Raw genomic sequence first — 14,649 nt, forward strand, 5'->3', positions numbered from 1 at the left:
GAGTTTGTTGGGTTGTTCTTCTTTGAATGTGTGGATCGATGCTTCTACGATTTATATCTTAATCCTTCAATTTGTAAAAAACATTTTGAATTCCGTTTGAGAAGATAATGAAGGTTCTTGCGTTCAAGTGGAGGCTCTAGCAGACTGAGAAAGTAACTGCATAACTGTGTTATTCCTGCACCCATAGCAGCAAGTAAATGAAGGCAGTGATGTTCTCAGATCACTCAGTCAGTCTCTGAACGTCACCTTTATTGTGATCACGCACTTTAAGCTTTCATGCCTGTATTTTTGCACAATTGTGATAATACTGTATTGAAAGAAATCTGTGCACAGACGAACATGGGGTGGCTTTGCTCAGGTAGTAGAGGAAGGTGCTTCAATCCCCGTCTGCATGCCAAATATCCCTGGGCAAGATACCAACCCAGAGTTGCTCTCCGAATGTGTGTGAACATTACACAGAAAGTGCTTACAGAGAAAAGTGCTTGCGTACACCTGAATGAGGCAAGTTGTTTAATGTGCTATGAGTACAATATAAGAACCAGTCCATTTACCATTTACGTCGCTAAAGCACTCAATACTCTCTTTACGAAGTTCTCTGTAGTTTGTTTCTCCAGCACCATATTTGACCACTTACGAAGACAGTCAAGCTAGCCGCACCGCCAGCTGCACCTAAAATGTTGTTGCACTATTCTTATGCATATTACGGTACGGGTGCCGACTGGCTTAGAAACGCAGTCTTTTACTTCACAATCCACTCCCAGTTTTGGTTCATCTCCACTTTTCACCCTGTGATCCACAGCCCAAATTACTGTACAATTCAGAGAAAATTAACAGTAAAATTTACCCAATATACAGTACTGTACTTTTAATATCCTCATCTTTCAGCTCAGATTACAGGAAAACTGTACGAGGTGACACTGATATTTCACTGGATTCTGACTCTGGGTGACCCCCACTCTTCACCCTGTGATCCACACCCAAAATTACTGTACAGTTTCTGAGACTGCTGTGTTAACCCTCTCAAGGCAGGCGTTGCAGATTTGCAACAGTTAAAAGCTAACAACCTGATTACCCCACATACATATTTTATGAGGTTTTTTTACTCAGAAGTACCTGCAGGTATTCTTTTGTGCATTAGCAACAAAAACTTAATTTGAGCCTGAGAGGGTTAAGCATGAGTATGACAAAGGCTAAGAAAATATACTGCCTAAAATAATATCAAATTTAAACAACAAATTACAAAATTGCCACACCTGCTGTTATTGCCAGGTAGGTTCAATAGAGCATTATTTAGTCATAAAAAATACATATCATTGAAATATCATCAGTAAAAGAAATACTCTCACTATGTAAGACATGTTAGCAAATTCAGTTAATAAATAATGTATCAAATCTATACAGATGTTTGAAGGTATAATGCAAAGCATGTTTGTTTCTTATGGCTTACAAATGTGTTTGCCTTTAACATAATTTACATTTCATTTATACAGTTTCACAGACGAAACAATAAAATAGGTTTCCTGAACTGTTCTTCATGGCCAAGTTTTTGAATCCTTTTGAGGGTGATGCATTATCCATGAAGGTGGTCAATTTGTTCATTGACCTCTGACCCTCGCTGACTCTGACGCCTCCTAATTCTGCTGCCAGCCTTGATGATTAATTTGTTGTCACTGATGCTGTCACCAGTTGTACACAACATCTCTGTTTGTCCACCAGTCTAATCTGTAATTCAGGTGAACCCAGAATTACCTGTATCTTTGTAATGTTTCAGAAAATATACACTATATGTTGATGGGCATTGTCCCACTTTTCTTTCCTTTATAAGTAAGAATCTCTATGGTCTTAATGACAATTCATATACAGATTGTGGAGGACATTTTATTCAACACTCAAAAAAGTTCCTCGCCAGCAGACTGTAGCACAATTTCAGCCTACCGTTAATAAACCCATCCAATGCAGCGTTATCAGAGAAATTATGCAAGTGTTATGTTTGTATGTACTGGTAATCTATTTATCATTTATCATGATTCCTGCTCTGATGATTACTTTCTTCTGCTTCTGTAATTTTAATAGATAAAGGATGTTGAACATCAAGCTCCAAACAGGATGAATGAGGAGGACCACAGAGGAGAATCGTGGATGTAGTGAAAGAATACATGCAGATGGTTTTTTTCATGATGGAGGAGCAACTTCTGATACCATCTTAAAGAAAAAACACATAAAATTGAAGAGTAAAAATAATGACATCAATATGTCAAAATTTTTTATTAATTTTTTTAGAGCAAATGCAGTCTTATCATGGTCAGAGTTGCCCACTCATATTTAACTAATTCAAATACAATTACTGCATTTAAATGCTTATGTTCTAATAAAAGGCATTGTTTAATATTTCTGCCATGACAACCCAAATAAATGAATGTCAAGAGATTTATTCTAAAGACACTTCTTCAGCTAAGAGTCTAAGGGTAGAAACACACACAGACGCTGCAGCATTTACTTGTATACAAGGGCGATCACAGAACGCTCACACCAGAGTGGGGGCCCTGTGATGCGCGCCCTGTTACCGCTCTGGTCTTTATTTATATACAAAGCAATACAACAGTGAATACGTCTATTCATAGGCAGAGGAAAGTTAGTGCGCAGGGAGTGAAGATAAGAGTGGTTTAGGTGTATGCATGTGTGTTGTGGGATACAGAAAGACGCGGCCTCTCTTCTTGTTAGGGAGCGTCAGATAAGAGTGTCCAGCTCTCCTCTTCCTGCTTGTTCAGCTATTATCGCTGTGAGAAAGAATTTATAAAACCGTCTTGTAGTGGACAACAGTCTAAGTCATCAAAAGGTCAACATACAGTATTCTATCATATGCAAACTTACATCACTAAAAGCTTATACTGACTACTAAGTACAATTTTCCATTGACAATGAATGAGAGGGAAACGGGAAGATTAGTCATCAGGTGAGGTTTACTGTTCATTTACCATGCCTTGATAACAGTAAGCTTAACAAAAGAAAAATGTTGGGGACGAGAACCGGTATTCTGTCAAAACATCCTACCGTTGCGTAAATTTATAGTCTTGTCTATCAATCCGTGCTACCTTATCAGAATATGCTACCTTACGTGGTTAATGGCTCCGTCGTATAGGTAGCATGTTCAGATGGCCCAATCACACTATTAAAACATGCTTCCTGCTTGGATTTATATAGGTAGCATGTTCAGCATGTTCAGTGTGCGGCTTCGACCTTCCCCGTGGTGCGTACAATAACCCATGGCCATAATGCAGGTTCATTCAATCTTTGGGAGTGCAGTACCTGGAACATACAAGGACAAGGTTGATGTAAAGACAATAAATGAAATGAGACAGGGAGGACACAAATTGGCGTCAAGTAATAATTTGCGGGATTATCAATGTGTTAGTTTGCATCTACTTTACAATTATGGGCACATGATATGATAACGATATTTTAGCAGTTCAATGATAAAAGTATAACATTAATTATGGTGGGGGGTGGACAATGGCTATTACACTCGATGCACTCCAGCTGACTTACCTTGGTATGAATGACGACGTACTCACAGTTTGGCGGCTTGAAAATAAGCATGTTTCTTGTCGTCGTTTGATTTGTGGACCCGGAAAATGCCGCAATACATTGCGGCGTGAACCAGGTGTAGGACTGAACTCTCCCACACACACCACATCACTATAAGACTGGACTCTCACACACATCACATCACCACACACACTCTGGTTTTTCTTCATGTACACTTCCTTATAATCTCTTTCTGCTATTTGCACATTTTTACTGTAAATTTCTAAGTTAAACCTGTAAATTTTGTAATAACCTGTAAATTGTAAATACTGTAAAACCACTGTCATTTAATGGTCGGGCATTGCACAGCTACAAGCATTTCACCTCATGTCATACTGGGTATGGTTGCGTGTGTGACAAATAAAATTTGAATTTGAAAGTCTTTCCAGGTGAGTTTGATCCAGGAGGGTCTGAAGCCAGAGTCAGACAGAGACTGTGCAGAGACTGTAGGAGGACAGAGCAGCAGCAGAGCAGTCCAGATACACTGATGATCCTCTGTCAGATCCAGAGGGACACACAGGGATGATGCTGGACTCTACATTGTGTCTGACAGTGGAGCTGTTCTCAGAGCAGTTCACTCTGCAGCACTGACAGTCATCTGCACTTCATTCCTCTGTCAGTCACTGCTGGATGAAGCGCTCCTCTCCACCTCCCAGTAACATGGCCCAGTCAGAGCGTCTCTACACACAAGCTGCTGCTGCTTCAACCTCTCTGGATCATCAGGACACAGCTGCTCCTCTCTCAGCACACACACCGTCCTGTTTACCATCATCACCACCTGCAGAGAGAAGAAGGAAGAGCAGAGGAGATAAACGAGTGTTTCCAGAGACTCTTCATCAGCTGTCAGTCAGTGATGCAGCACATCCAGTATAAAGAGCAGCAGGGACTTCAGTGCTGGGACTGTACTAGGACTCATTGTTGCTTCACTTTTTCTAATCTTTGGATTTTTTATTGAAGTTGATGAAAATGTTTTTCCCTCCTAGTTTGAGTTTGGACTTTCATTCATTAGAAGAACCTTGGTGTGTCCACTCTGAGCTCTGTAGGAACCCCAACAACAAGCCCAACAATCCAGATGGACGGTTCCAGCTGTTAACTGGAGGAATTCCATCCAAACATCTGCTCTCACTAAAGTCTTCCTCACCTACAGACTGTGTTCTTCACTGCTTTAAACTTGGAAATGAATGCAGTCATTGGTCTGCGTGCTGCTTTGTTCAGAGAGCTGATTGGCTGTTGACAGTGTTTGATCAGAGCGTGTTACCATGGTGACCATAAAGGTCAGAAACAGGAAGTGTTTGTGTCCAATCCTGAAGCCTGTCACCAAACTGGATCTTTGTTTCCTACTGACTGTGTTTAGTACAATACTGCTGACAGCACCACCCACTCACTCCATCACTCTACTGACCCCAGTTTCTCCAGTCTGTAGTCTGGACTCTGCTGAAGATCAGACAGCTGTTTCACATATGGATCCTTCAGGTTGTTTCCGTGCAGCTCAAGCTCTCTCAGATGGGAGGGGTTGGACTTCAGTGCTGCTGCCAGATAATCACAGCTGATCTTTGACAAACCACAGTCCTTCAATTTGTATAAAGAATGAAAGATGTAAGTTTATTAGACAAAGTGTGAGCTTGAAATCATTCAGTGTTTCATCATCTGTTCAGAGCTGAAGAAGCTTCAGAATGTAGAAGTTTAGAAAATGGAAACTCCAAACAGCTGAAGCCAACAGGAAGCAGCTTCAAACAAACACAACAAGAGAAAAAACTCTGAATGTTTCACATTAAAGTCGTACATTTATCATAAAAACAGGACAAAGACTTGAAAAAGTCGTGTTTTTCCTTCCAGGAACAACAAGGCTTCACTTTTAAAGGTGAAGTGTGAAAGAAATGGACATATTTGAAGTCCAACACCTTTTTCCAGTCACATGATTAAAGCAGACAAACTACAAGCTCATTTTCATTCCAACAAGTCATCTTCTGACCTGGACTAACAACACTGGTCTCTATGTGCAGCTGGCTGTGAGACCAGTGCTCAGGGAGCGTCTACAAAGTGCAACACTGAAAGAACATCACACACTCATTTGCTTCCATCATCCAACCTGAAGAGGAAACAGAGACGGCTCCCCTTCAAAGTAAAAGCTGCTCCTTTTGGACACAGTATCAAAGAAAGTCTACAGTATAACATAGAAAAGACAGAACAAAGTTTTGGTTGTTTTTAAATTGTGCAGAAATGAAACTACACTAAGCTCAATTATGTGACAGACATTTCATCCCATGTCAGTTTGGCCTCATCCTGGGCCGGATTATCCAGCACACACTCTGACCACAGGCCCAGGGGCCACGCACAGCTGCTGGCTAATCTGGAGGCTGTAGCAGCAGCTCACAGTCACAGTGGATTTCCACTCATGAAAAAGCTCTGGCTGCTTCATTTCTCATCTCATATCAGAGACTTTAGTGAAGCTGTACTGTGATGCTTCCATATTCCAGTGAGGCCTCCAGAATGATTTCAGCTGTTCTGTACACACACTGTGTGCCCTGTATGGCTCAAAGTCTCTGCAGCCTGTTTTTATCTGCTATCATCAGATCTTCATCATCCTCATTCACATCCCTCACACACTCTACAGCCTCATCAGCACTGACTTCATCTTCACTGACTGATGGAGCACAACATGAACCTGTGGAGGCTGAAACACTGTCCTGTCAAACATCTCCCCGTCACCACTCCACTTCTGTCAGCCTTTAAATGAACCCTGCTCAAGTCTGTCACTTCTGTTTGGAGCCAAAAGCAAAAACTGTTGTTCAGTCGTTTGGAAAGACACAACATTTCTGAAAGCACTCAAACTTCTTCACATTTGTCTTCAGACACATCCTGAACATTTAGGAACTAAAGAAAGTTTCAAACATCAATCAAAGACCTGAAATTTAGAAAAACTACCAACAGCCGCAGTCAGTGAACTCACCTCAGAGTCTCCAGTCGACAGTTTGGACTCTCCAGTCCAGCACACAGAAGCTTCACACCTGAATCCTGCAGGTTGTAGTTGTTACTCATGTGCAGCTGTGTCAGATGGGAGGGGTTGGACTTCAGAGCTGAGGCCACAACTTCACAGTGAGACTCTGAGAGTCCACACTGAGTCAGTCTGTGATGATAGAAAATATAAAATGTGTTATTATAAAAGCAGAAAATCTGCATTATAAACACAGACTGAATGTATATGAAGACAAAACAGAGTGAGGTCATAATCTGATGAATCTGCTCTTCACATCTGTGCTTCAGCTCCTCTTACTGTGTTTGACATGACACAACGATTGAGTCTCTCTCAGACCTGCAGACTTTTAATGAGAATCTTTGGCTTTAATCTGCAGATGAAGGAGGAAGATGGTGTCACATTTAGGCTTCCATAATGTCCACAGTCTGTCACTGAGATCTGATCCAGAGTCAGAGTGAAGACACACATTTGGACTGTTTCCTGTTTCCAGAACATTTTGAATGAGTTCAGCTCAGTGAAGAGTTCCAGCTGCAAAGATGATCTCTGTTTGCTACCTGCTGTCAGGTACGACTGTTCACGTCCACACGCAGGAAAAACCTGCTGACTGTCACCAAACGGAGCAGAAATCTCATCACTGGACAATAATGATGAATGAACTCAGAGGTGCTGATATCAGATCTGATTTCAGGGGAACTAAACACAGAAATGATTGGCTCATTTTAGCTTTCTGAGACATTATCTGCTGGTGTGTCGCTAGTTGGCAGAACATGATTTGTATTCCTGTTCAGGGCTTCAGTGTTTATGAATCCAGATCCAGGTGACAGCAAGTCAAAATGATGTTACCTGTCTGTGTCCAGCAGCAGCCTGTATTCACTTTGAATATTGTTATAACCTGACATGGATCAGTTTGTCTTTGATTGGTTTGTAAATGTCACTGTTTCCATTGGACCTGAGTGACGGTACAAAGACAGAGAGGGAGAGAAAGGAGAGAGAGGATGGAGACAGCAAAAAGAGAGAGCAAACACAAACAGGTGAGAGGGACAGGTGACCAAGGTCAGCAACCAATCAGAGAGCTTCTGTTTGACCCACAGTCACTGATGATGACTGCACATAACCAAGCAGTGTGTTACTCTGATATCAAATATGGATCCTGCTCTTATAATAATGATCATCAGATGATATTATTGTGTTATTTTGTAGCTGAATACGATGTTTGTGTGATTATCAGTGAAAGAAGCAGTGAGGAGGATGAGAGAGAGAGAGGACAGAGGGTGAAGTTAGAAACACTAAAAGGATTTTCATGGATTTCATGGATGATTTGAGTGATTTCCAGCAGGACACTTAAACATGTCAGTGGACGTCCTAAAGAACATATTCACTGATATGAAACGAGTCATTGAACAGGATTAATATCAGTGGAAACATGGTGGAAACAGCTGTGACTGCATGGATGTGACACACTTCAAATCTGTTCTCCACTCTTGGATTTGGGATCCATGGAGCTGCTGCTGAGTCTGTACAATAAAGGATGGTGTGGAAGGTTGCAGCGTACGGACACAAACACTTTGTGCTTACAATCTGATTTTATTTTCAAAGTTAAACTACTAACCTACACTGATCAATGATGTTAATGATCACATCTGGACTCACCCAGCCTTTCTGCAGTTCCTCACAGCTGGAATCAGTCTCTGTCGTCCCTGCACTGATGTTTTGTATTTCTGCAGGTCCAACTCATCCAGAACCTCCTCTGACATCTGCAGCATGAAGGCCAGAGCTGAGCACTGGATCTCAGAGAGTTCCTCTGATCTGTTCTCTGACTTCAGGAACTCTTGGATCTCCTGAAATAATGAGAGGTGGTTCATCTCCATCAGACAGTGGAAGATGTTGATGCTTCTGTCAGGAGAGATTTCATCACTGTTCATCTTCTTCAGTTTGTTGATGACTCTCTGGATGGTTCCTGGACTGATCTTTGTCTGACCCAGCAGACCTACTAAGAGTCTCTGGTTGGACTCCAGACAGAGGCCATGAAGGAAGCGAACAAACAGGTCCAGGTGGCCATTTTTACTCTGGAGGGATTTCTCCATGACTCTCTTGAGAAACACATCCAAAGAGGACTCTTTATATTTTTTCCCAAAGAAGTCCCTCAGCACCTTTGTCTTCCTGTTGGTGTGACAGTGGAACATGTAGACTGCAGCCAGAAACTCCTGAATGCTCAGATGAACAAAGCAGTAGACTGGTTTCTGGAAGATCACACACTCTCTTTTGAAGATCTCTGTACAAACTCCTGAGTACACCGAGGCCTCTGTCACATCCAGACCACACTGCTCCAGGTCTTCTTGGTAGAACATGATGTTTCCTTTCTCCAGATGTTCAAACGCCAGCCTCCCCAGCTTCAGAAAAACTTCCCTGTCAGCCTCCGTCAGCTCCTGTGGACTCGTCTCATGTCCCTCATGGTACTTGTTCTTCTTCCTCTTTGTCTGAACCAGCAGGAAGTGTGAGTACATGTCAGTCAGGGTCTTGGGAAGCTCTCGTCTCTGCTCTGTAGTCAACATGTGCTCCAGAACTGTAGCAGTGATCCAGCAGAAGACTGGGATACTACACATGATGTGGAGGCTCCTGGATGTCTTCATGTGGGAGATGATTCTGCTGGACAGCTCTTCATCACTAAATCTCCTCCTGAAGTACTCCTCCTTCTGGGCGTCAGTGAAGCCTCGTACTTCTGTTAGCCTGTCAACACATGTAGGAGGGATCTGATTGGCTGCTGCAGGTCGGGAAGTTATCCAGACGAGAGCCAAGGAAAGCAGATTCCCCTGGATGAGGTTTGTCAGCAGCTGGCTGACTGATGACTTCTGTGTGACATCAGACAGCAGCTTCCTGTTGGTGAAATCCAATGAAAGTCTGCTTTCATCCAGGCCGTCAAAGATGAACAAAAGCTGAGAGACAGCCAGCTTCTCTGCTGTGACCTTCTGTAATGTTGGATGGAAAACATGGAGCAGCTCCAGAAGACTGTACTGCTCATCTCTGATCAGGTTCAGCTCCCTGAATGAAAGCAGAACCACCACACTGACATGTTGGTTCTCCAAGCCCTCTGCCCAGTCCAGAGTGAACTTCTGCACTGAGAAGGTTTTTCCAACACCAGCCACGCCGCTGGTCAGAACCACTCTGATGGGTCTCTGTTGGTCAGGGAAGGCTTTAAAGATGTCCTGGCACCTGATTGGAGCGTCATGGAGGGCGTCCATCTTGGAAGCTGTCTCCAGCTGCCTCACCTCATGTTGGGTATGAACCTCTTCACTCTGTCCCTCTGTGATGTAGAGCTCAGTGTAGATCCTGTTGAGGAGGGTTCTACTTCCTGTTTCATCACTTCCTTCAGTCACACGTTCACATCTCCTCCTCAGACTGATCTTATGTTCATCTAAAACCTCCTGCAGACCAACATCTGCTGAAAGAAAGAAAAACAATGAGACTAAAGAGAAAGAAAACTCTTCAATGTCTGAACAACACAAGAAGTCCAGTTTTCAGAAATGAGTCCATCAGCAGACAGATGTTCAGTCTTACTTTGTACACAGCTGCTCTGACTGGCTGTCTGCAGTCCAGCTCTGCTTCTGGATCTTTCTCCACACTGTGCAGAAGCTCTGATGGTGACACAGAAAGGTCAAAGTGGAGATACTTCTGTGCACCTTTGATTAGACTCATTATAAAAGGAGGAAAAAAAGTTTGAACACAGTCATGTTTCCAGTTCACTGACTTACATTTATTCCATGGACACTCACTCTAACCTGAACCACAGCTACAACCCAACATTGTTGAGGCCTCATCTCCTCCTTTCCTGACTGTAGAGCTTAAATATGCAACAACCAACAAATAAAAGAATTTGGTTCATTTCAAAGAAATTCACACGGTGACCAAGTAAAGTAACCGTAATAAAGGAGACAACATCCCGTTGATGGTGGGATTATTTGAAAGATTTGCTTTAGTCATGTCACCAAATGCAGTTGAACCACCCGTGGATCCATGTTTGACCATCTACCACTCTGAGCTCTGCTTTTAATCATTTTATTATTATCATCATTCATTTATTCATTCTTTGGAGGGGGCTATTTCCTAATGCCGCCCTAATAAGGTGATGTTCAAGGGAAATATAACAGAAACTCTTTCAGTGTTATTCATGAATAAATTAACAGATAAACTGTGAAGAAGAAAAAACTGAGATTTAAAGGAGAGAGTGAGAAACTTGATCATCCATCCTCATAATACATGTTTATCAGTATCTGCTGTGACCATCCTGCAGTAATAACTACAAGTCTACATTTCTGTGACTGTTGATCAATCACAGCAGGAATCTGAGCTCATCTCTGCACACAGAGCAGCTTCAGCTCAGTTTGTAATATTTTAATCCTTATTTTTAAAACTGTTTTTGTCATTTTTCTTCTCCCATTGCATCAAAAATCATTATTTACACTGAATAAATGAGTCAGCAGCTCTCTTACATTGTTGCTGCAGGTTCATTACTGAAGTCTGGAACTCTTCCTTTGGACCGGTCACTCCTCACAGACACACAGCTGGATGCTGCAGATCCTGCTCCATCCTTTTCCTCCATCTTCTTGATGTCAGGGTGGAGTTAGTCTGGGAGGTAAACACACACACTCAGAGGTGCTGTTGTACTGGAAGCATCACACTGACGGGTTTCTAAAGTTCTCATTGATCATTTCATTGAGTTTCTGTGGTAAACACTGTCCTGTGACGTATGTGTTATGGTGAGGGTCATGAGGGCTAACCAGCCCCACTCCTTACTCCTCATATTTCAGCCTGAAGCACAAGAACAGCCTCAACCTAACCAGGAGGCTGTAACCTCAAAGGGACTTCATGGTTAGAAATAAAGGTTCAATGAAATGAAGCAGATCATAAAAACATGAGTTCCAACTTTAAAAGAAGCATCCACAGGATGACGGCACAGCAGAGGAGCACTTTCTCTAACACACTGATTCAGTTCCACTGACACAAGGACACACACAGGAAGGCACACACACACAAGCCTTTATAAGAAACAACACAATCATCTGCGCTTGTCAATCCAAGTCCTTAGCCCATGAGCCCGCGGCATCAGACCACAGATATTCCCTTACTTTGAAAAAATAAAGACAGTTTTCAGAACAGACCTGATGTTTATGCTACAGCCTGTTTACCAAAATAATCAATATCAGATATCAGAGCAACAGAAACCTCGGTGATCAGGACGCTGGGACTGAGAACAGGAAGTGGCTCAAACGTCACAGTTTCATGACGTCAGCCTGAACTCCACTCACGGAGTTTTTGTCGCCATTGTAGTTTTTAAAGTCCCGTGATGAAGGCGGGTCTTTCTGTGAATCCGCACGCTCATTGGCTAATAGCTCGAGATTGACACATCGTTATCCAATGAGCGTGCGGGAACTTCCGACATAAAGTTGTTTCCTTTGAAAAACCAAAGTCTGATTATTTTTGCCTCCACTGACGGAGCCTGTTGTTCCCGCCACAGAGACACAGTAATGTCAGAGCGGTGTTAACACTCACCCTGCCTCAGCACAGCTCTCACTCCTCCTGCTCTCTCACACACTAAACGGAGGCTCAGCTAAACTCACTTCCTCTCTACTTACAGGAAACCAGCGCTCAGAGGAGCCGACCGGCCTCACATTTCACCCACAGACACGAACAGCGTGGAATTATTTTATGTCATAAGAAGAAACATATTCATGTTAACACTCACCTGCCTCAGCTCCACCTTCCTCCTCCTGCTTTCACTTTCACTACTGCTCCCTAAACACAGAGGATGCTGGGACTTGTAGTTTTTTCCTTCCTCTTTGTTTGTTTGTGTTCAAGTTATTTCGATCATGTAAACATCAACAGAACACGTGAAGCCACACAGAGTTTGTATGTCGAGGTGGGTAGGAGGGTTTGAGGGTTTGGGGAGGGGTCAGAGGGAAGAGGTCTCTCAGTCTGGACAATCCACATTGATGGCGTTGCATCTTTCAACATGTTTGTGGGTCGATTTGGATGCTCCAGGTGTGAGAGCAGCCACTCAGCCTCTACTGCAGATGTGTACCACAAGTTCATCTAGTAGTAGGCTATGGCACTTGGCCACAGGTGGCAGCAGTGGACTGGCCTCCATTGGAGACTGCTCCAGCTGCTATGTGATAGTCCAGCTGCAAACTGAAGATCATATGCAAGTTTTGGAAATTAAACTGTACAATATAAAGCGCCTTGAGGCGACTGTTGTTGTGATTTGGTGCTGTATAAATAAAATTGAATTGAAATTTAGAATATTTATATTTATAGAAATATAAATTCGGGTATTAAATTGCGTTCTTTTGAATTCTTTTGGCGACAGAGAAAGACTTCCGACTCAGAGTGGTCAAGTTCAAAAAATGATCTTTATTGTACATTTCTGGAAATGGAGACCTGTACCCACTAACACACGCTCAGGTCTGAAAGCATTAGAAGCCAGAATGGGTAACATAGTTCTGCTATAGGTCGCACACAGACACACACAGTTTCCATCAAAACAACTCCGTCTGCTCTGACTAATGTGTGTGTTACTTAGTTCCGCTTTTTCTGTCTGGTTTCCTGTATTTTATTTATATGCCTCTGCAGCTCTGCACTAAACTTCCTCTTTTTTAACCTCCCCTTACTAAAGCCTCTGTTGCTAGGCGACCTGTAATCTTCTCCTGTAAAGGACAGAAAAGGAAAACACCTCTCTCTGCTACGCCTCAATAATCTAATATGTTCATCGATTGTTCTTTTAATTATTCAAAGTTGGTTCAAAATATCATATTCTGGGCTCTATCATATATTAATTAATCTCAATATTTTTTATCTGTGTAAGCAACACTGTTGATTTTATTAAACACACACGTGGTAAGAATGGGAGGCAGAGCCTTCAGTTTTCAGGCCCCTCTTCTTTGGAACCAGCTTCCAGTTTGGATTCAGGAGACAGACACTATCTCTACTTTCAAGATTAGGCTTCAAACTTTCCTTTTTGCTAAAGCATATAGTTAGGGCTGGACCAGGTGATCCTGAATCCTCCCTTAGTTATGCTGCAATAGACGTAGGCTGCCGGGGATTCCCATGATGCATTGAGTTTTTCCTTTCCAGTCACCTTTCTCACTCACTATGTGTTAATAGACCTCTCTGCACTGAATCATACCTGTTATTAATCTCTGTCTCTCTTCCACAGCATGTCTTTGTCCTGTCTTCCTTCTCTCACCCCAACCAATCACAGCAAATGGCCCCGCCCCTCCCTGAGCCTGGTTCTGCCAGAGGTTTTGTTAAAAAGGGTTTAAATATTGAGGATGAGCACAAAAACAACAATGGTCCAGAAGAGTTAAGTCAAACGATGATTTTTAATGAACACACGCGTGTGGGAGATGTACGCTGCAACGTCAGCTGTAAATCTCAAAATGATGGAGCATTACTCTAACTCTTATAGCCTCTCGTGGCCCCCACCTAGTCGTAAAAGCCTAAACATTCACATTCTTTCTCTCACACGGCGCTAAGTGGCCTTGGCTCCCTGTTCTATCTCCTCCTGATGAGATGGGGCAGAAAACCTCTCCGGTATGTTCTGTTCTCTTCTAATCAGACGAATAAAGCCATGATGCTCTAAACACAGTATTTCTTCTAACTCAGCAGTATAATGCATCATAAAACAATATCATTCATTCACAATAAATCAGCAGTCTAATGTGATACAAATCAGTTTAACAAATGTAATAGTTATCACCTTCTTCTAATTCAGGAGAATAATACAAACTAAAACTACATAATAATTTCACAATCTTTAATTAGGGGTATAACATGGCATAAGGTAATATTATAATCCCACAGTTTCTTCCTGTTAAAAGGGAGTTTTTCCTTCCCACTGTTGCCAAAGTGCTGGTCATAGGGGTCATACGATTGTTGTTTTTGTCTCTGTATCTACTGTACAATATAAAGCGCCTTGAGGCGACTTTTGTTGTGATTTGGTGCTATATAAATAAAATTGAATTGAATTGAATCCTTTAAGTATCTGGGAGTTCATCTGGATCACAAGCTGGAGTGGTCTGCCAACATGGACGTTG

The 14,649-nt window shown here is 42.4% G+C and overlaps 1 protein-coding gene and 1 long non-coding RNA gene across 2 annotated transcripts; both read right to left on the reverse strand.

Annotated features, from left to right (window-relative positions):
- Window positions 1–4,294: 4,294 nt before the first annotated feature.
- LOC120438898 (NLR family CARD domain-containing protein 3-like) lies at window positions 4,295–8,860 on the reverse strand. The gene is made up of 4 exons (XM_039609469.1): window positions 8,213–8,860; window positions 6,536–6,712; window positions 4,988–5,154; window positions 4,295–4,363 (listed from the first exon to the last, which is right to left on the reverse strand). Exons 1-3 carry the CDS (start codon window positions 8,743–8,745, stop codon window positions 5,106–5,108), a joined length of 759 nt encoding a protein of 252 aa, XP_039465403.1. The 5' UTR covers window positions 8,746–8,860; the 3' UTR covers window positions 4,295–4,363; window positions 4,988–5,105.
- A 1,086-nt stretch (window positions 8,861–9,946) lies between these two features.
- On the reverse strand, window positions 9,947–12,367 carry LOC120438899. The gene is made up of 4 exons (XR_005612240.1): window positions 12,303–12,367; window positions 11,050–11,185; window positions 10,118–10,194; window positions 9,947–10,001 (listed from the first exon to the last, which is right to left on the reverse strand). It is a non-coding gene; the product is annotated as an uncharacterized LOC120438899 (long non-coding RNA).
- Between the last annotated feature and the right edge of the window lie 2,282 nt (window positions 12,368–14,649).

The sequence above is a fragment of the Oreochromis aureus genome, linkage group 3 (genome assembly GCF_013358895.1).
Source record: "Oreochromis aureus strain Israel breed Guangdong linkage group 3, ZZ_aureus, whole genome shotgun sequence".
Taxonomy (NCBI): Eukaryota; Metazoa; Chordata; class Actinopteri; order Cichliformes; family Cichlidae; genus Oreochromis; species Oreochromis aureus.